Source organism: Microtus oregoni, unplaced genomic scaffold, assembly GCF_018167655.1.
Source record: "Microtus oregoni isolate MIOR12 unplaced genomic scaffold, Mior012 000132F_ref0000261, whole genome shotgun sequence".
NCBI lineage: Eukaryota > Metazoa > Chordata > Mammalia > Rodentia > Cricetidae > Microtus > Microtus oregoni.
In genome coordinates, this window is record NW_024544775.1 from 596,237 (window position 1) to 616,367 (window position 20,131).

General features: G+C 39.5%; 1 protein-coding gene across 1 annotated transcript in view; it reads left to right on the forward strand.

Annotated features, from left to right (window-relative positions):
• The first annotated feature begins 1,267 nt into the window (after positions 1 to 1,267).
• LOC121444546 (growth hormone receptor-like) overlaps positions 1,268 to 20,131 on the forward strand; it is a 265,658-nt gene continuing 246,794 nt past the window's right edge. Inside the window, exon 1 of the mRNA XM_041646371.1 lies at positions 1,268 to 1,301. Coding sequence (XP_041502305.1) covers positions 1,283 to 1,301 — 19 coding nt within the window. The 5' untranslated portion in view covers positions 1,268 to 1,282. The remainder of the gene's footprint in view (positions 1,302 to 20,131) is intronic.

Sequence of the window (20,131 nt, forward strand, 5' to 3'; positions counted from 1 at the left end):
TCTTCCTTAAAAGCCAATAGTTGTTTATATGTAGGAGAAAAATGTAGTGAAAAGTAAGCGATGCTGCCTTGAAGGGAGAAAGATGAAACAACAAATAGAATTCCTTCACTACTTCACAGACCTGCAGCCTTGTGCACGTTTTTAAATAATTGTTAACATTAATATACTGTGCATTTTATTATTTCCATTTTGAAGATTAAACATAATCTCTAGAATTACTGGTTTGGGATATATTTTATTGGAAGGCAAAATACATATAGTAACATTTATATCCATAATGATGACCATCCAGCCAAAGAAGAGGACTGAGAACTGATAACAGGATTTATCATTTAGGCTGTCAACGAGGTCTCGGTGGATTTCTGGAGGAAAAGCCTGCGTGAAATGCAGCCCACTGGAGGCAAGGACCTGGTGACAGTGAGTGTAGAAACCCTTCTGAAAGACGTTTGTGGCTAAGAGAGGGTGCGGGATGAGTGATATGCCCCACAAAAGGGAATAAGATCAAGTATAGCTTTTCTTCTTAAAGTAGTGGTTCTCAACCTTCCCAATGCTGTGACCCTTGTATACCGTTCCTCGTGCTGTGGTGAACCCCAAGCTTAAAATTATTTTTGTTCCTACTTCATAACTGTAATTTTCCTGCTGTTATGAATCATAATGTAAATATCTGACATGCAGGATACCTGATACATGACTCTCCCAAGGGGGTCGTGATGCATATAGGTTGAGAATCACTGTCTGAATTAAGAAAAAAACAAAAACAAAACAAAAAAAGCAGCTGGGCGGTGGTGGTGCATGCCTTTAATCCCAGCACTTGGGAGGCAGAGGCAGGTGGATCTCTGTGAGTTCGAGTCCAACCTAGTCTACAAGAGCTAGTTCCAGGACAGGAACCAAAAGCTACGGAGAAACCCTGTCTCGAAAATTAAAAAAAAAAAAAACAAATATAGTATTATATCAATCTACTTCCAGAGACGATTATAAAGGGGGGGGGGGCAAATAGCAAAGATGAGGAAATCAGCAAGGCTCTGAGTGACATTAACTTGTGCACAAGAGTCTTGATTTCATAGACAAAAGAAAGCTAAATTGGTGTAATGGGTGTAACATCGTATTACATGTGGACTGATGCTGGACGGTGTGGTAGGTATATCGATTGGAGTGGGTCATGGACCTACAGGCACTCTTGAGTCTTTCAATCTTCTTAGTGATATCAACTGGTAGTGAGGATGGACAAGCCAGGATGGATGTTTGAGGAAGATAAGAAGTCTGAGAAATCAACAGAACCTACATGATCTTGAACATAGTCGGTAAGTCGTTCTTGCTAGAATCCAACTGGAACTAAGTAGTGTTAGTCACAAATTAAGTAGCTAAAATCTTAAGCATTATTCATACAGAAAATAATTTAAGCAAAATTCATCCAGGAAAAAATATGAGCATGTCTGAGCATATGGCTCTCATAAAGCCCAAATCCTTTTACAACTTAACACAGAAAAGTTGAGTTTCAACATGTTTGCTTTCTGTTGCGAAAAGCAGTTCACCTGAGCTACTGAGAGCTAGCAATTGGCCAATTCCCTTTAACACTCTCTGCATTTTACTTTAGTTATTATTTAACAGCAGGGAGGCACGGCCAGGGGAAGGGTCAGTTTGCAGTTTCTGTCAAGATAGAAGCGAGATTTCTCTTTACTTTGTTTCTTCCACACCCCACCCACTCCACCCGAACTCCCAACCTCCAACCGCTCCCCACCACACCACGGCCGGCCCTAACTCTTTACTGGGACTAGTGAGAAAAACACAGTCTCTCCTGCTTCATGTTGGTGACATTAAATCAGGAGGCCATGGACCTGGTGACAGATTCAGTTGAGGATGTAAAAATCTAGAATATCACTTCCTCATGGGGAATTTGTAATTTTAGGTGTGTTTCAGTATAACCATAAAAATGACTAATTTTCCCTATGCCTGAAGAACACTGAGTCATCTCCAGTTCTCCCATTCCTGTGGAAGTTAAAAGGAAAGGGACAGAGGGTCACAGATCATCTCACGTGGAGTATTTAGCATTTAAAATAAGTACCAAGGATTCCATAGACAGTAGCAGATCTCGGGGAGAAACGTGTCTACTTGGACTTGAGATAGATGATAAAATATGGATGATGGATAGGAAAGGAAGAAAATTACATGTATAAACCAAACTCTATGTTGAATATTCTTGGAATGCTTGCCGCTTTGACTCATCAGATGTTGATTTCACACGCAGAACGCTTATTTTTTTTTCTAATAAAAACAAGGAGGCTATGAGAGAGTTCATCTTCAGTAATCAGCCATACTTCCAAAATACTCCTAAATTCTACGAGACTTCCTGCAGCTTCAGTCATGTGGACACATAAACAAAACTAAAGAGAAAAGAATTGGGTTGTGTCCCAGAGCCCCACTGGGACAATGATATTCAGCCCATGTGGCATCAATTTACTAATGCAACCATGAAACTGATCACATTTTACACGAAAAGCACGTTTTCAAGAAATAAAATCTGAGATGTCAATCTTTCAAAGGAGGAAAATAATAAGTTATATCCAACCACACACAGAAGACTTGGGTCCATTCGGACCATTTACTCAATTTTTAAAATAGGTTTGAAGGAGTCACTGACGATCTGAATCATCTTTATCTTTGATACTGTAATTTGTCAATATTATCAAACTAACAAAATATTAATGTACATAGAAATGAAGAAAAAGATTTATCACCCTGAACACTGCTTTATGAATTAAAATTTGTAATGTGAAGTAATAAGGGCGGCGGGGCTGCGTCCCCAACACCCCAGCCGCCTCCTCGGCTAGCTTATGCCCTGAAATAATTACACGGACACTGTATTCTTTTAAACACTGCCTGGCCCATTCTCTTCTAGGCTAATTCTCACATATTAATTTAGCCCATTTCTAATAATCTGTGAGAACCGGTCTTACCGGGAAGATTCTAGCCTAGTCCATCCTGGGTAGGAGCTTCATCCCGGGAGCGGGGCATGGCATCTCTGCTGAGGCGTCTGCTCCGGAGAGCAGAGCTGTGGAGTCTCTGAGCTCACTTCCTCTTCCTCCCAGCATTCTGTTCTGTTTACTCCTCCCACCTATCCTCTAACCAATAAAATGGGCCAGGGCAGTTCCTTTATTAGCCAATGACCTTCCTCCATCATTTCCCCTTTTTCGGTTTAAACAAAAAAAAGGCTTTAACTTTAACATAGCAAAATTACATATAACAAAACAGTTATCAAGTAAAAGTTACAATAATCTTTATCATAACTAAGGAAAACTAAAACTATAACTAACTATTCTTAACTCCATCAGAGACTCCAGAAAGATACAATACTACCTAAGCAAACAAGAAAAAAGCAACTTTTAAAATTCTAGAAATGACAGAGACATCTTGCTGCCTGGACAGTCACCCAAGGTTCCTCTGTACCGTGGGGCATCCATCTTCAGCCTTCAGGCCCATGGTATTCAGCAGACATTTCCATAAAGCAGGAAAATTCAAAGTCAGTTCAGTCACTATCTGTTGTGTCCTGCAAAATGTCTCGCAGACTCTTTCATGAATCAGGAACCCCGAAAGATCATCTCACCTTAGGCAAGTTCAGTAGTCCTCTCTCTGCGGGTTCTCTGTGTCCAGTTTATGCAATAGTCCAGGAAAGAGCAGTTTCTTGCCCAAATGGCTATCAAAACTCCATAACGAGCCTCTTCGATGCCCATCTTCCTCTTGAAGTAGAGTGTCTCATTGTCATGAAAAGTCCTCAGTTATTAAAACATTTAAAATGTCCTATTCTGTAATCTTTGAAAGACATGAAGAATGTCTATCTAAAATATATCTCTATATATCTAGAAAATCTAACTAATATGACTACAAGTTTTACTATTATCGATGATTATCCATTAACAACCTATATTTCTTAATTTTACAGTACATATTTAAATGAACTACACAATCACAATACCTTAATCAAAATCAGAAACACTGATATATATAACAAAATTGACCTTAAATCTCTATCAATAAAGCAAAATCTATACTAATGCAAATTATTCATACCTATATCATATCCCCCTTTAAATGTAAAAGAACATTTTTAAACATTTTTTGGGAATATGGGCACAGTTATTTCTCTCCAAACTGCTTCCTGCTGAATGGGGGCGTCGTTAATTAGGTCTTTCATGGTATAACCTGTGTGCTAGTTTCATCTCAGTTGGCAGTTGAGCGAAGCAATTTTCTGAAGGTGTTCACACCAACCCTTCAGGAGGGCGTGGTCCATCATACCAAATCGGAATAGAAGAAATGAACAGCGTCTCATCCTCTGTGAAAACAAAATAAGAAACTCCTTTCCAAAGCATCATGTCCTTAGATCCAAATTTCAAAGTAAAGGCATTTTCAAAATATCTATGTTGGATTAGTTCAGCAGCATTTATAAATAAATATCTTTTAGCATCTGTTGCTCCTTCCTCAGCATTTAAATAATTCAAAGAGAGCATAATAGCATACAGTATCAAGATTCTCTGTGTATTTTCCATCTTTGTACAGCTTTGTTTTAACCGCTATTTAGTTTATTTTTACTTTTAACTTTTTGCTTTTTGAGACAGGTTCTCTGTATCTTTGACCTGAAGTAACTCTGTAGACCAGGCTGTCTTTGAACTCTCAGAGATCCGCCTGTCTCTGCCTCCCAGGCATTCGGGATTAAAGGTGTACACTACTACACCTTGAACTCACAGAGATCTGTTTGTCTCTGCCTTCTAGGCACTGGGATTAAAGGCGTGTGCTACCACACCTTGAAGTCACAGAGGTCTATCTCCCTCTGCCTACCAAGTGTTGGGATTAAAGGTGTGTACCACACACAACAACTCTCTTCATTTTTTTGTGTGTGTTTTACTTTAAGAACTTTAAATTTTAGTCTGCATATATTTTTAACACACTGTAAACCATTTAAAAATTTTCTTTGTCTTTGAATCTCTCTTTACTGTATATCTCTCTTTTTCCGACCACATGAGTCTTTAATTTACCAAGCAATCTCAGTAGGACTAAAGGCGTGGCTTTGCCGGCTGGATCCAGCCCATTCCTTAGCTTTCCAGCCTCATGGCTGAGGTACTGGCTGTAGCCATGTTTACTGTGACAACTCTACGGCATTTCAAGGTCCCTACCAGCAAGCGAGCTTCAGCAGCCTGTGCTTGCAAACCGCACAAACCGCCTGCGTAAAAGAGTCAGAGTTTGCCCTGGCAGGACAGCCCAGAAAGCTGGCATTTTTAAACGGCGCAGCTTTTTTCCTGCTAAGGCTGAAAACCGAAAAGCATGTGTTCAGCTTTTCGTCAACACGGTTTAAGTGTTTCGTGGCAGGACCTCTTAATGAGCTGCAGGCTTTGCAGCTAAAGCTGAGTCAGGAAGCCTCTCTTAGATGAGGCGCTTGCTTGCCTCTAGCAAGCAGAGTAGAACCGAGAAATTGCTGCTACCAAGAAACCAGGCACAATGCTTTCATTTTGTTCTAGAATTACTTCCCAAGCTGTCTCAGGCTTTATGTGGAAGCAGTTGTCCACGTGGGCGCCATATGAAGTAATAAGGGCGGCGGGGCTGCGTCCCCAACACCCCAGCCGCCTGCTCTGCTAGCTTATGCCCCGAAATAATTACATGGACACTGTATTCTTTTAAACACTGCCTGGCCCATTCTCTTCTAGGCTAATTCTCACATATTAATTTAGCCCATTTCTAATAATCTGTGAGAACCGGTCTTACCGGGAAGATTCTAGCCTAGTCCATCCTGGGTCGGAGCTTCATCCCGGGAGCGGGGCATGGCATCTCTGCTGAGGCGTCTGCTCCGGAGAGCAGAGCTGTGGAGTCTCTGAGCTCACTTCCTCTTCCTCCCAGCGTTCTGTTCTGTTTACTCCTCCCACCTATCCTCTAACCAATAAAATGGGCCAGGGCAGTTCCTTTATTAGCCAATGACCTTCCTCCATCAGTAATGAGAAACACTAATCACATTTTGTTGGAGTTACAAAGATTGTTTAACTGTTGAGTGAATTTAGTCGTACATGTATGTATATACTATTATATATTATAATACATATACTATATGTGCATATATAATATGCAAATTATATTGTATTATAGATAATGTGAATATTATATATAACATGTATATGTTATATTATGTATTATAATATATAAATATATGCACTTATCTGACTGAATAAGATTGATACATATGACTGAAATTAATACAAATGACACAGAATATATATATATATATCATATAGATTCTCTGTATAGTCTATAATGATTCATTAATTTTAGATGACAATGTCTAGACTTTTTTTTTTGAGAAAAAAAATTTCCGCCTCCTCCTAGCCTCCCACTCCTCCCCCCCTCGCCCCACTCCTCTCCCCGTCCCCCCACTCCTCTCCCCGTCCCCCCACTCCTCTCCCCTTCCCTCTCCAGTCCAAAGAGCAGTCAGGGTTCCCTGCCCTGTGGAAAGTCCAAAGTCCTCCCCCCTCTGTCCTGGTCTAGGAAGGTGAACATCCAAACTGGCTAGGCTCCCACAAAGCAAGAACATGTAGTAGGATCAAAACCCAGTGCCATTGTCCCTGGCTTCTCAGCAGCCCTCATTGTCCGCCATATTCAGAGAGTCCAGTTTTATCCCCTGCTTTTTCAGTCACAGTCCAGCTGGCCTTGGTGAGCTCCCAATAGATCAGCCCCACTGTCTCAGTGGGTGGGTGCACCCCTCTTGGTCCTGACTTCCTTGCTCATCTTCTCCCTCCTTCTGTTCCTCATTGGGACTTTGGGAGCTCAGTCCAGTGCTCCAGTGTGGGTCTCTGTCTCTATCTCCATCCATCGCCAGATGAAGGTTCTATGGTGATATGCAAAATATTCATCAGTATGGCTATAGGATAGGATCATTTCAGGTTCCCTATCTTCAGCTGCCCCAGGAACTAACTGGGGACCTCGGCTTGGGCACCTGGAAGCCCCTCTAGGTCCAAGTCTCTTCCCAACCCTAAGATGGCTCCCTTAATTAAGATATGTGCTTCCCTGCTCTCCTATCCAACCTTCCTTTATCCCAATCATCCCGTTGTCCCAAGTTCTCCCCATCCTACCCTTCTCACTTTTCTCTCCCCATCTCCCCTTACCCCCCTCCCACCCACCCTTAAGATCCCGATTTTTTGCCTGGCAATCTTGTCTACTTCCCCTACCCAGGAGGATAGCTATATGTTTTTCTTTGGGTTCACCTTCTTATTTAGCTTCTTTAGGATATCAAATTATAGACTCACTGACTTTTATTTATGGCTAGAAACCAATTATGAGTGAATACATCCCATGTTCATCTTTTTGGGTCTGGGTTACCTCACTCAAGATAGTATTTTCTATTTCCATCCATTTGCATGCAAAATTTGAGAAGTCATTGTTTTTTACCGCTGAGTAGTACTCTAATGTGTATATATTCCACACTTTCTTCATCCATTCTTCCATTGAAGGACATCTAGGTTGTTTCCAGGTTCTGGCTATTACAAATAATGCTGCTATGAACATAGTTGAACAAATGCCCTGTCATATGATCAGGCATCACTTGGGTATATTCCCAAGAGTGGTATTTCTGGGTCCAGGGGTAGGTTGATCCTGAATTTCCTGAGAAACCGAAACACTGCTTTCCAAAGTGGTTGCACAAGTTTGCATTCCCACCAGCAATGGATGAGGGAACCCCTTCCTCCACAACCTCTCCAGCAGAGGCTATCATTGGTGTTTTTGATTTTAGCCAAACTGACAGGTGTAAGATGATATCTCAAAGTTGTTTTGATTTGCATTTCCCTGATCGCTAAGGAGGCTGAGCATGACCTTAAATGTCTTTTGGCCATTTGAACTTCTTCTGTTGAGAATTCTCTGTTCAGTTCAGTGCCCCATTTTTTAATTGGGTTAATTAGCATTTTAAAGTCTAGTTTCTTGAGTTCTTTGTATATTTTGGAGATCAGACCTTTGTCTGTTGCTGGGTTGGTGAAGATCTTCTCCCAGTCAGTGGATTGCCTTTTTGTCTTAGTGACAGTGTCCTTTGCTTTACAGAAGCTTCTCAGTTTTTGTAGGTCCCATTTATTCAATGTTGCCCTTAATGTCTGTGCTGCTGGGGTTATACATAGGAAGCGATCGCCTGTGCCCATCTGTTGTAGGGTACCTCCCAATTTCTCTTCTATCAGGTTCAGTGTGCTCGGACTGATATTGAGGTATTTGATCCATTTGGACTTGAGTTTTGTGCATGGTGATAGATAGGGGTCAATTTTCATTCTTCTACAAGTTGACATCCAGTTGTGCCAGCACCATTTGTTGAAGATGCTTTCTTTCTTCCATTGATTACTTTTGGCTCCTTTATCGAAAATGAGGTGTTCATAGGTTTGTGGGTTAGAATCCGGGTCTTCTATATGATTCCATTGGTCGACTTCTCTGTTTTTATACCAATACCAAGCTGTTTTCAATACTGTAGCTCTGTAGTAGAGTTTGAAGTCAGGGATGGTAATGCCTCCAGAAGTTCCTTTATTATATAAGACTGATTTGGCTATCCTGGGTTTTTTGTTTTTCCATATAAAGTTGATTATTGTCCTCTCAAGATCTGTGAAGAATCTTAATGGGACCTTTATGGGGATTGCATTGAATCTATACATTGCCTTTGGTAGAATTGCCATTTTTACTATGTTGATCCTCCCAATCCAAGAGCAAGGGAGATCTTTCCACTTTCTGGTATCCTCTTCAATTTCTTTCTTCAATTCCTTAAAGTTCTTGTCAAATAGATCTTTCACTTCCTTGGTTAGAGTTACCCCAAGATATTTTATGCTATTTGTGGCTATTGTGAAAGGTGATGCTTCTCTGATTTCTCTCTCTGCTTCCATATCCTTTGTGTATAGGAGGGCGACTGATTTTTTGGAGTTGATCTTGTATCCTGCCACATTACTAAAGGTGTTTATCAGCTTTAGGAGTTCTTTGGTGGAGTTTTGGGGGTCGCTTATGTACACTATCATATCATCTGCAAATAATGAAAGTTTAACCTCTTCCTTCCCAATTCGAATCCCTTTGGTCCCCTTATGTTGTCTTATTGCTATTGCTGAAACTTCAAGCACTATATTGAAGAGGTATGGAGAGAGTGGACAGCCTTGTCGTGTTCCTGAGTTAAGTGGGATGGCTTTGAGTTTCTCTCCATTTATTTTGATGTTAGCTGTCAGTTTGCTGTAAATAGCCTTTATTATATTTAGGCATGACCCTTGTATCCCTAATCTCTCCAAGACTTTTATCATAAAGGGGTGTTGAATTTTGTCAAAAGCTTTTTCAGCATCTAATGAAATGATCATATGATTTTTTCTTTCAGTTTATTTATATGATGGATTACATTGATAGATTTTCGTATGTTGAACCAGCCCTGCATCTCTGGGATGAAGCCTACTTGATCATAATGGATAATTTTTCTAATGTGTTCTTGGATACGGTTTGCCAGTATTTTGTTGAGTATTTTTGCGTCGATGTTCATGAGTGAGATTGGCCTGTAATTCTCTTTCTTGGTTGAGTCTTTGTGTGGTTTTGGTATCAGAGTGACTGTAGCTTCATAAAAGGAATTTGGCAATGACTCTTCTGTTTCTATATTGTGAAACACATTAATGAGTATAGGTATAAGCTCTTCTTGGAAGTTCTGATAGAATTCCGCATTGAAACCATCTGGTCCTGGGCTTTTTTTGGTAGGGAGGTTTTTGATGACAGCTTCTACTTCTTCGCGACTAACAGGTCTATTTAGATTGTTCACCTGGTCCTGGTTTAAATTTGGTATATGGTATTTATCTAAAAACGTGTCCATTTCTTTTACATTTTCTAGTTTTGTGGCATACAGGCTTTTGTAGTAGGATCTAATGATTCTCTGAATTTCCTCTGTGTCTGTGGTTATGTCCCCCTTTTCATTTCTGATCTTATTAATTTGCATATTCTCTCTCTGCCGTTTGATTAGTTTGGATAGGGGTTTATCAATTTTGTTGATTTTCTCTAGGAACCAGCTTTTTGTTTCATTGATTCTTTGGATTGTTTTCTGTGTTTCTATTTTGTTGTTTTCCGCCCTCACTTTGATTATTTCCAGTCTTCTACTCCTAGGTGAGTCTGCTTCTTTTTTTTCTAGAGCTTTCAGGTGGACTGTTAAGTCTCCAATGTGTGCTTTCTCTGTTTTCTTTAAGTGGGCACTTAGTGCTATGAGCTTTCCTCTCAGGACTGCTTTCATAGTGTCCCATAAGTTTGAATAGGTTGTTTCATTATTTTCATTGAATTCAAGGAAGACTTTGATTTCTTTCTTTATTTCTTCCTTGATCCAGGTGTGGTTCAGAAGTTGACTGTTCAGTTTCCATGACTTTGTAGGCTTTCTGGGGGTAGCACTATTGTTGAATTCTAACTTTAATCCATGGTGGTCTGATAAGATGCAGGAGGTTACGAATATTTTTTTGTAACTGTGGAAGTTTGCTTTGTTACCGAGTATGTGGTCAATTTTCGAGAAGGTTCCATGAGCTGCAGAGAAGAAGGTATATTCTTTCCTATTTGGGTGAAATGTTGTATAGATGTCTGTTAAGTCCATTTGTTTCATTACCTCCATTAATTCTCTTATTTCTCTGTTAGGTTTCTGTCTGATTGACCTGTCCATTGGTGAGAGAGGAGTGTTGAAGTCTCCTACTATTAGTGTGTGCCGTTTGATGGCTGCCTTGAGTTTTAGTAATGTTTCTTTTACGTACGTGGGTGCTTTTATATTAGGGACATAGATATTCAGGATTGAGACTTCATCCTGATGAATTGTTCCTGTTATGAGTATAAAATGTCTCTCTCTATCTTTTCTGATTGATTTAAGTTTGAAGTCAACTTTGTTAGAAATTAGTATGGCCACACCTGCTTGTTTCTTGGGTCCATTTGCTTGATAAGCCTTTTTCCAGCCCTTTACTCTGAGTAGGTGCCTGTCTTTGTGGTTGAGGTGTGTTTCTTGTAAACAGCAGAATGTTGGATCCTGTTTTCTTATCCAATCTCTTAGCCTGTGCCTTTTTATAGGTGAGTTGAGTCCATTGACATTAAGTGATATTAATGACCAGTGGTTGTTAACTCCGGTCACTTTTTTAGTAGTAGAGTTTGTATGTTTCCCTTCTTTGAGTTGTGCTGGTGAAGGGTCTCTAGATGTTTCAGTTATTGTGGTCATTGTTGGACTCCTTGGTTTGTGATTTTCCTTATATTACTTTCTGTAAGGCTGGATTTGTGGCTACGTATTGTTTAAATTTGTTTTTATCCTGGAAGATTTTGTTTTCTCCATTTATAGTGAATGAAAGCTTGGCTGGGTATAGTAGTTTGGGCTTGCATCCATGGTCTCTTAGTTTCTGAAGTACATCTATCCAGGACCTTCTGACTTTCATGGTTTCCATAGAGAAGTCAGGTGTAAGTCTGATAGGTTTACCTTTATAAGTAACTTGACCCTTTTCCTTTGCAGCTCTTAATATTCTTTCTTTATTCTGTATGTTTTGTGTTTTGATTATTATATGGCGAGGAGATTTTTTTTTTTTTGGTCCAGTCTATTCGGTGTTCTGTATGCTTCTTGAACCTTCAAAGGAATATCTTTCTTTAGGCTGGGAAAGTTTTCTTCTATAATTTTATTAAATATATTTTCTGGACCGTTGAGCTGTACTTCTTCTCCTTCTTCTGTCCCAATTATTCTTAGATTTGGTCTTTTTATTGTGTCCCAGATTTCCTGAATGTTTTGTGATGAGAATTTGTTGGTTTTGCTGTTTTCTTTGATCAGTGTGTTTATTTTCTCTATGGTATCTTCAGTGTCTGACATTCTTTCTTCTATCTCTTGTAATCTGTTGTTAGTACTTGTCTCTGTAGTTCCTGTTCGTTTACCCAGATTTTCCATCTCCATCCTTCCCTCAGTTTGTGTTTTCTTCATTGCTTCCATTTCATTCTTCAAGTATTGAACCGCTTTCCTAACCTGTTTGATTGCTTTTTCTTGTTCTCTTGGTTTTCTTGTGTGTCTTTGAGCGATTTATTCATTTCCTCTACTTTTTTGTTTGTAATCTCTAATTATTTATGGCAGTTTTTCACCTCCTGTTTAAGGTCCTCTATTATTTTCATATAGTTCACTTTTGAGTCGATTTCTTCTACTTCTTCTGGAGTAGGGTGTACAATTCTTCTTATTTCGGGATCCCTGGATTCTGGTAGTGTCATGTTGCCTTTCAGGTTGTTGGAAGAATTCTTGCATTGGTGCCTTCCCATCTCTTCTTTCAAATGGAGCCAGGAGAGGCCTGGTGTCTTGGTCCAGTCTTTGCTGTGATTGACTCTCTGGGTGTATCTCTTCAGTGTAGAAGCGGGAACTGTTCCCATCCAGGTGAACTCCTCAGCACCAAAACATGGACGCCTGGTAGTCCAATGACCCGAGGACAAAAGGGGGAGCTTGGGGGGCAGGGTGGGGATGAGTAGAACACAGGACACCCTGCCGCACAGGCTGAAGGTGCATGTGCTCCCTTACCAGGGGTCCTTGAGGCCTGCCCCTTAGGTAGGCTCTCACCGCTCTGGGTGGGTAGCCTTAGTGTAGGAGCAGAAAACTGTTCTTGATCACTGGTCCTAGCATACAGCAGGCCAGGTTTGGGGAGGGGTGCTGGGGGGCTGGGTCGTGTGAAAGAAAGATAGCCCTGCAGAAGGAGCTGGGGGAGGGGGGTTTGTGCTCTCTTCCGGGACAATCCGCCCCTGGATAGCACACACTCACCCGTCCAGATGGGATTCCTCAGCAACTAAACAGGGCCGTCTGGTAGCCCAATGATCCGGGGACAAAAGGATGAATCGACAATGTCTAGATGTATTCCTGGCATATACTCTCCACCCATTCATCAAGGCTACAAGCAATGTTTCTCTTTTCTTGCTCTGCATGTTCTATTTTAAGTTAGGGAAAAATTCAAGTTTCAGAGGACTTGAGCCATCAGAGATGGAGACTTGTGCCCTAAATTACAAGTAATAATTTTTAGGAAATATGTTGTTGCAGGATCTTATTCAGATTAGCTACAAGTAAGGAATTTGTGACAATAAGGGGCACTTCAAATGGTATAAAGGCTAGGCCAACCAGGTACGCTTGTTCAGTGAATGAGGGCATTCTCTTCCTGGACGTATTGATGGATCTGCTGGTGTTACTTTCGTGAGCTGCCTGGCCTCTAGCTTCTGGTATGCAGGATATTCGAAAAAGATATATGTGTTTATTAAAGCTTAAGCTGGGCGTAGGACCAGGCCACATAAAAATCCCTGCTAAAGGGATAGCTATTCAATGTTGGACACATTACACAATCTTTCTAAAGCTGGCTTCTTTATCTTAAGGAATAAGATAAGTGCATAAAACAGAATTATGTTGCAAATTATGAGAAAAATAAACATTGTGATTCACAGCACATAGAAATGCATGATAAAATTTCAAAGAATGCGTAAATCCTTACTAGAATTCCTAGTGGTATTGAAATATGCAATGAACTGTGTTTGCCTTAACTAAACAAATTTTAAATGGCATCTGATTTTTAAGAAATTCTCCAAATTTGTATTTGATTTTCATTAGTTTCACAGGGATTACTGGTGAATGTAGGGCATAATGAACCCAAACTGCCTATGGAAAATCAAAATACTTTGACGGAGGTCTATACAAGTGGAAGGGTTGGTAATTCCACACACCCATCTGAGGGGCAAATAGGATATAAAATAAATACACATATTCCACTATCTCTACTCTTTTCAATATTGTGCTCAAGGCCCTAGCTAGAGCAATTCTTTTTTTCTTCTTCTTCTGTAGAGAGGGACACAGGAAATATGAAGAGGGAAATGGGAAAAGCAGAGGAGAGGTGGAGAGGGGCTTAGCTGGGGAAGAGAGAAGGAAAGCAACAGAAAGGGAGAGCAAGTTAGGGGGAAATAACCAACCCTAAGAGCATTTGCAAGTATTAAAATACTATAGGGAATTATATTTTGTCTTTACTTAACAGTTTCATATATGTAAACATATGCATATATATGCATGTAAAGTTACACCGCTTGAGCTAAAAATGTTTCCCCCAAAGTCATAGACAATCCAGAGAAAACCTCAGGACCAAGCATAGTAAACATCCTTTTAGGTTCTTGGTCAAAGGAGTCCAAGAGACTTCCAAAACAATACAGGCTATTGACATGGTCCTTGGTCACTTTCCATAAATCGAAAGCAAGGCTCCATTACTGAAGATCACACACACTTTCTTATAGAGGATTTGTAGGAATTGAAGTGACCTGAAAGATACCTCCTGAGGACAATCTCTCATAGTGCTGGAAGGAACTATGGAAATTGCCAATGGAGAAATGCAAGCAAAAGTCCTATTTCACTGTCATTGCCCTGAACCATCATGTCCAGCATGACAAGAACTCTAAAAGATGCAACAGCAACACTTACAACTTGAAGGTCACCAGTAGCCATCAGTCCATAAGGACCATTCATTAAGAAGGAGTTCGCACCTGGTATTGTAAACCTAGCCCACTACTCATGGCTGGTGGACCAAAGACCATGGAAGAGAACCTATTATTTCCACTTTCCCAAACCATTATAATTTATAACTGCATCCCAAATACTTATCCTAATACCCAGAGGTAAGTGCAGTTCTCAATCCCATCAAAGCAGCTTCTTCATTTTGCAGATGGAGACATATGTTCTAGAAAGACATAACTGGTCAAAATGCAGAGAACAACTAACTGTGTGGTTTCCAACACCAAGTGCTAAACATACACCCAAAGGTTGAGGGAGCATCATACAAGAGTGAGCATAAAGATTGTGAGAGCCAGTGGGTTCAAGGCATCTACTGAGAGATGTTTCTATATATGTCAAAGAAGCTGCACCCATGAAATCTTAACAGTGTGGCACCTAAATGAGACCTGAAAAATGACACCGCCAATTGACTTGCCAGGGTAGATAGGGAAAGTATAACAAGGTCTTTTGAAAAAAGGATAGTTGGTCTTTTTCGGGGACAATTCCATTTATAGCTGGTCCAATTTCAAGCAGTCATTTCCAGCAACACTAAATGAATTTCCTAGGTTACATTTATGAATTTATATAAACAAATACATATGTAACAATTATATATATATATGTGTATCTATATGTTGCCATGATAGTTAAAGAATAAGACACTGGAGAAGTTTGAGACAGAGTGATGAAGGACAGAAAAGAGTTGAACAGAATATGGATGGAATTATGTAAATACACTGCTCATACAAAATCCTCCAAAAATAATTAATGCATATAAAAAGAACAATAACCTGTATTAATATACTGACAGTTAAAATAAAATATTAGAAAAACAGAAAAAAAATTTATTTATAGTTGCAGCTTTAAGAGAGACTGGCCTTATTCACCTTTGAACTTTCCGCCAAGTTCATGAATAGGTTGGGTCTGTATCAGTGGTTGTCAGTCTTCCTAATGCTGTGATTCTTTAATACAGTTCCCCATGTTGCGGTGACTCCAAACATAAAGTTATTTCATTGCTACTTCAGAACTGTAATTTTGCTACGACTATGAAGCGTGATATAAATACATGTGTTCTCCAGATCTTCGACACCCCCTGTGAAAGGGTAGTTTGAATGCGCAGAGGGGTCGTGACTGACAGTGGAGACCCACTGGCCTGTGAGAACCTGGGAAGTTCTGAAGAGGACCATGTTAACAGCTGTCTTTCTAACTCCCGTTTGCTTCAGTCATGTTGGGACATCTTTCTTGAGATAACTGTGCCAAACTTGAAAATAACTAATTCTTCATGAAAGAAACCCTTCACCTTGAGCTTTATAGATTAAGTGAGATGCCTTCTGCCAGTTTTTTTCAACTCTCACATAGAGCAGCCAAGATACGTTTTCTCCTATGAAGAAATAACTTGGGTAGAAGGCCAGTGGTCTATCGTTGTTCTCTCAGTGATCATTGTAATGTCTTGTTTCTTAAATCAGTACACATGGTGTTTTCATCTTTATAAAAATACTATTTTAAAAAATATATTAGTTACCCCTCACCGTGAGAAATTTCTTAGAAAATTGTATAAAAATAAATATATAAAACTTTATTTATTGGAGAAATGCAAAGTATATGTAAACTTGCATCGCAAAATAAAGAATGAATGTCCACGTCTTCCCACACACCCAGCCAACATCATTTTCATTCCTAGAGATAACCAGATCACAAGCCAGGCAGCTTTACAGTGTATTGCTAGCCCGCCTTTTAAAAATGTTAGCACGTTGGCTGTTGTTGTATGGTTGTCTCTGTGAGTTTGCTGACACTAGGAGATTTAGTCATGCACTGCACAACTCTGAGAACAGAGATACCTTCAGAGATGCACTTTCAAATATGGAAATTTGAAAATCTTATTTCATTTACATCAATATTTTTATGAATATTTATTTTGGTTATCCAAAATTAAGAATTGGAAAATGAGACCCCACTGATTCTAGTTTTTCGTCAGCAGCAGGTAGCTCCATTCTCTTGATTCTCTTCTCTGGAAGTCACAGAACCGGTCAGAACTGGTATGAACAGAAATTTGTGGTGCTGACCTCCAAACAAGGCTCAAGGTTTCAGGACTTCCCAATGCGCCAAGATTAAGTCTGATAAGGCAAAGGTAGCAGGGGCTTTAAAGTTAGAACTGAAATGAGATTCCACTCCTTCTTAGTAAGCCAACGCCCAGCCTTGCCCCTCCACCTTAGCTTCCTGAAGTGAAAAGCAGAGGTGTCTCGCACTGTTTCTCATCAGGGGCAACCATGTAATAGCTGTCATGAGCAAATGAATAAATGGGATGATAAGCAAACTGCTAATTTCTGCATAAAAACAATAAGTAATTTTAAAATGTCAAAGGACAGCAAATGAGGGATCATTTCAAATTGCCTTCATTTATATAACTGAGCAAAAATTGTGAGCTTATCTATAAATACATTCCTCAAAGAGTGGAATATGTGAGCAAAAAGAGCTATGCAATTACAAGTTCATACACATAAAACAGTCCTGAAAATATGTGTGACTTGCTTAAATTCTGAATTGTCATGAACAAGAACGTCTTTTATCCTTACACCCTGGGTGTGTGTACTTTTGGCATGCATTGTCTTTTCCAATGTGATTTTTTAAAGCTTCGTATTATTTTGATCTACATTTTTTGTATAGTTTTGAGACAATATCCTTCTATGGCTGGCCCAGAACTGTTGGCATTCCTCCTGACTCAGCTTCCCAGAGTGCAGGGATTACAGGCATAAGCCACGATGCATGGCTCGATTTTCAGTTCTTTAACAGTGAATGCATTTCAATATCTTTTCATATGTTTATAATTATTATTATGTTCTATTAATTTTATGTTCCTAACTATATAATAGGTTATAATAAATGAATTTGCCATTTATCTCATGTAAATGTTTTAATTTTGAGAAGAATATTCTGCAACCCAAGCTTTGATCAAAAGAAAAGATTCTAAATTTGGGATTCCTGCTAAGAAGAACAAAGTTACAATAGAGACCATGATCTTATGGTGGGAGTTGTGGTGATTTGAAAGAACATGACCCCCAAAGGGAGTGGCACTATTAGGAGGTGTACGCTTATTGGAGGCAGTGTGTCACTGTGGGGGCAGACTTTGAGGTCTCTTTTGCTCAAGGTTCCCTCAGTGTGACTTTTAGTCAACTTCCTGTTGTCTGCAAGATGTAGGACTTCCAGCTCCATCAACATGTCTGACTGCGTGCTACTATGCTCCCCACCATGATGATAATAAACTGAACCTCTGAAACTATAAGCTAGCTCCAATGTTTTCCTTATGAAAGTTGCTATAGTCATGGTGTCTCTCCATAGCCATAAAAACACAAAGACAGGAACCATCAAAGAGAATACCACAATAGAAGAATGTGTGGGGAAAACTCATCAGTAAAACCCTATTCATATAACAAGAAAATAGTGTCTGATTTGTGTTTCCGTGCCAACTTTCAATAACAAGTTTACTAATACTGCTTTTTCTGTAAATTTATTTTCAAAGAGTAACCTATATCACAAAAATCAGACTCTACGTTCTGTTTTGATAGTTTTCAGTTTGGAGTCAATATTCATCATGCATAAGATATGCAAGTGTGGTTTTAATAGATTATTCCCTCTTCTGTGAATCATGAACACAAGCCTCATGTTTGATATATGTCCAGTGAACCCTTAGATAAGGCAAGATTTATTTCCATTTTTTACTAAAAGTAATCTCAGGAAAGTTGGAATTGCAAGTAATTTTCAGATCTTGTGTTCGTTTGGACTACTGCTTATCTGGGTAGAGTTTGCTCAAAACTTGGATCTCATAATTCCACAGGAACTATGAATTCAAATAAATATCTAAATATAAAATGTTCAAATGTAAGATACCATTAAAGTGAAAATTAAAGCACTTTTGAGCCAAAAGTTTCTATGGAAGTGTGTGTGTGTGTGTGTGTGTGTGTGTGTGTGTGTGTTAGTACTGGAGATTGAACTCAGAGCCTTGTAAAATTCTCTACCAATGAACTATATCTTCAGCTCTCTCTCTCTTCTTTCTTTCCTATCATTTTGTGGATGCATGATATGTGTGTATTGTGTGTTCCTGTGTATGAGTATGAGCATGCATGTACCATGATTTACATATGGAAATCAGAAGACAACTTTAGATGTTGATTCATATCTTTCCCCTTACACCAAATTTCTGGTGATTCCTTTTCTGTCTCCCATTCTCACCATATGAGTGCTGTGATTGATGTGTGCTTCTATGGAGAGGGAAGGAGAAGGAGGAGGAAAAGAAAGAGGAGAAGAAGAGAGAGAGTTGTTGCTGTTGTTATTTTATTTTGTTTTGCTGTCCTGTTTCCTCATCTGTTTTGCTTACTTATCCTTTGGCTTAATAGATATTTCCAGAAGCCACCTCAAATGCTCTTTAAGGAACATATGAGATAAAGAAACATTAAACAGGTAAAAAATGTAAATTTTAAAAAGATAAGAATGTGGATAGCTTGAAAACTCCAGCACCACGTTTGTTTTGGAAAATACCAATTAACAGAAATAAAGTAATTGTCATGCCTCAACGATCATGTCTTCTCTATTATATAAACATCTACTAACTAATATTTACAGTGAGTTAAGAAGAAGGAATGCATCATTTCACATTATAGAATGTATGTTTCTAGAATGTTGTGAGTCAGATTATTGTAAGCTCTTTGCATAAGTGCTTGTGGAAGATCTAGTTTTGGTTCTCCACAAACTTGCATCCTGACTCCCGCTGTGGCTGGACTAGACTATATTCCACCAGCAATGTGTAAGGATTTCCTGCTGAGCACAGTCTCTCAGTGTTTGCTGGGGTGTCCATAATGACTGCCATTCTTATGGGGGTGAGATAGATTTACAATGCAGTTTTAATTCATATTTTTCATACGGTTAGTGATGTTGAACTTCCCTTCAAGTGATTATGGGCCCCTTGTACTTTGTCTTTGGATGCTATCAGCTCTAATGTTCTAGGTTGCAGAATGAACCTAAGTGTCCCTTAGCAGACAAACCGAGGTGTAATACCCAGCAACCAGCACCCGCATGGTGTCTCAAAACTTTCTGGAACTCCAGTCCTAGGGGATCCAGTGTCCTCTTCAGGCCTCTGAATTCCTGCATGCATATGTGGTACACAGGCATACATGCCAGCAAAGCACCCAAACACATAATAAAATAGATTAAATATATCTTTTAAAAGATATCACCATTTCAAAGAGTAAGTTGTCTCCACCGTACAACTAATTAAGGAAGCACACAGGCCACGGGCCTAGAGAAGGTAGTATTGCATGGCGAATCCTCTGCCTCCTCGATTTAGTCACTGTCTTATCTGAGGGTTTTGTCAGCCAGGTTTAACAGCAGTTCATCTGTCTGCCTGACTTTTCCAGGCTCCATTGGGCAGACAGCAAGTAGGCAGGACTCTTCCTTCAGTGCTCGAAGAGCTCAGTGTTCCTCCTCGTGGACATCTGTAATGGCTTTAACCAAGTTCAAGCTGAGACTGGATTTAGTCATTGGAAATAGGCCTTTATTTTTTTTTGTATAATAAATTTATATTAGTTAAAATAGAATTAATAACAATGCTATTTTCAATATTCAGTA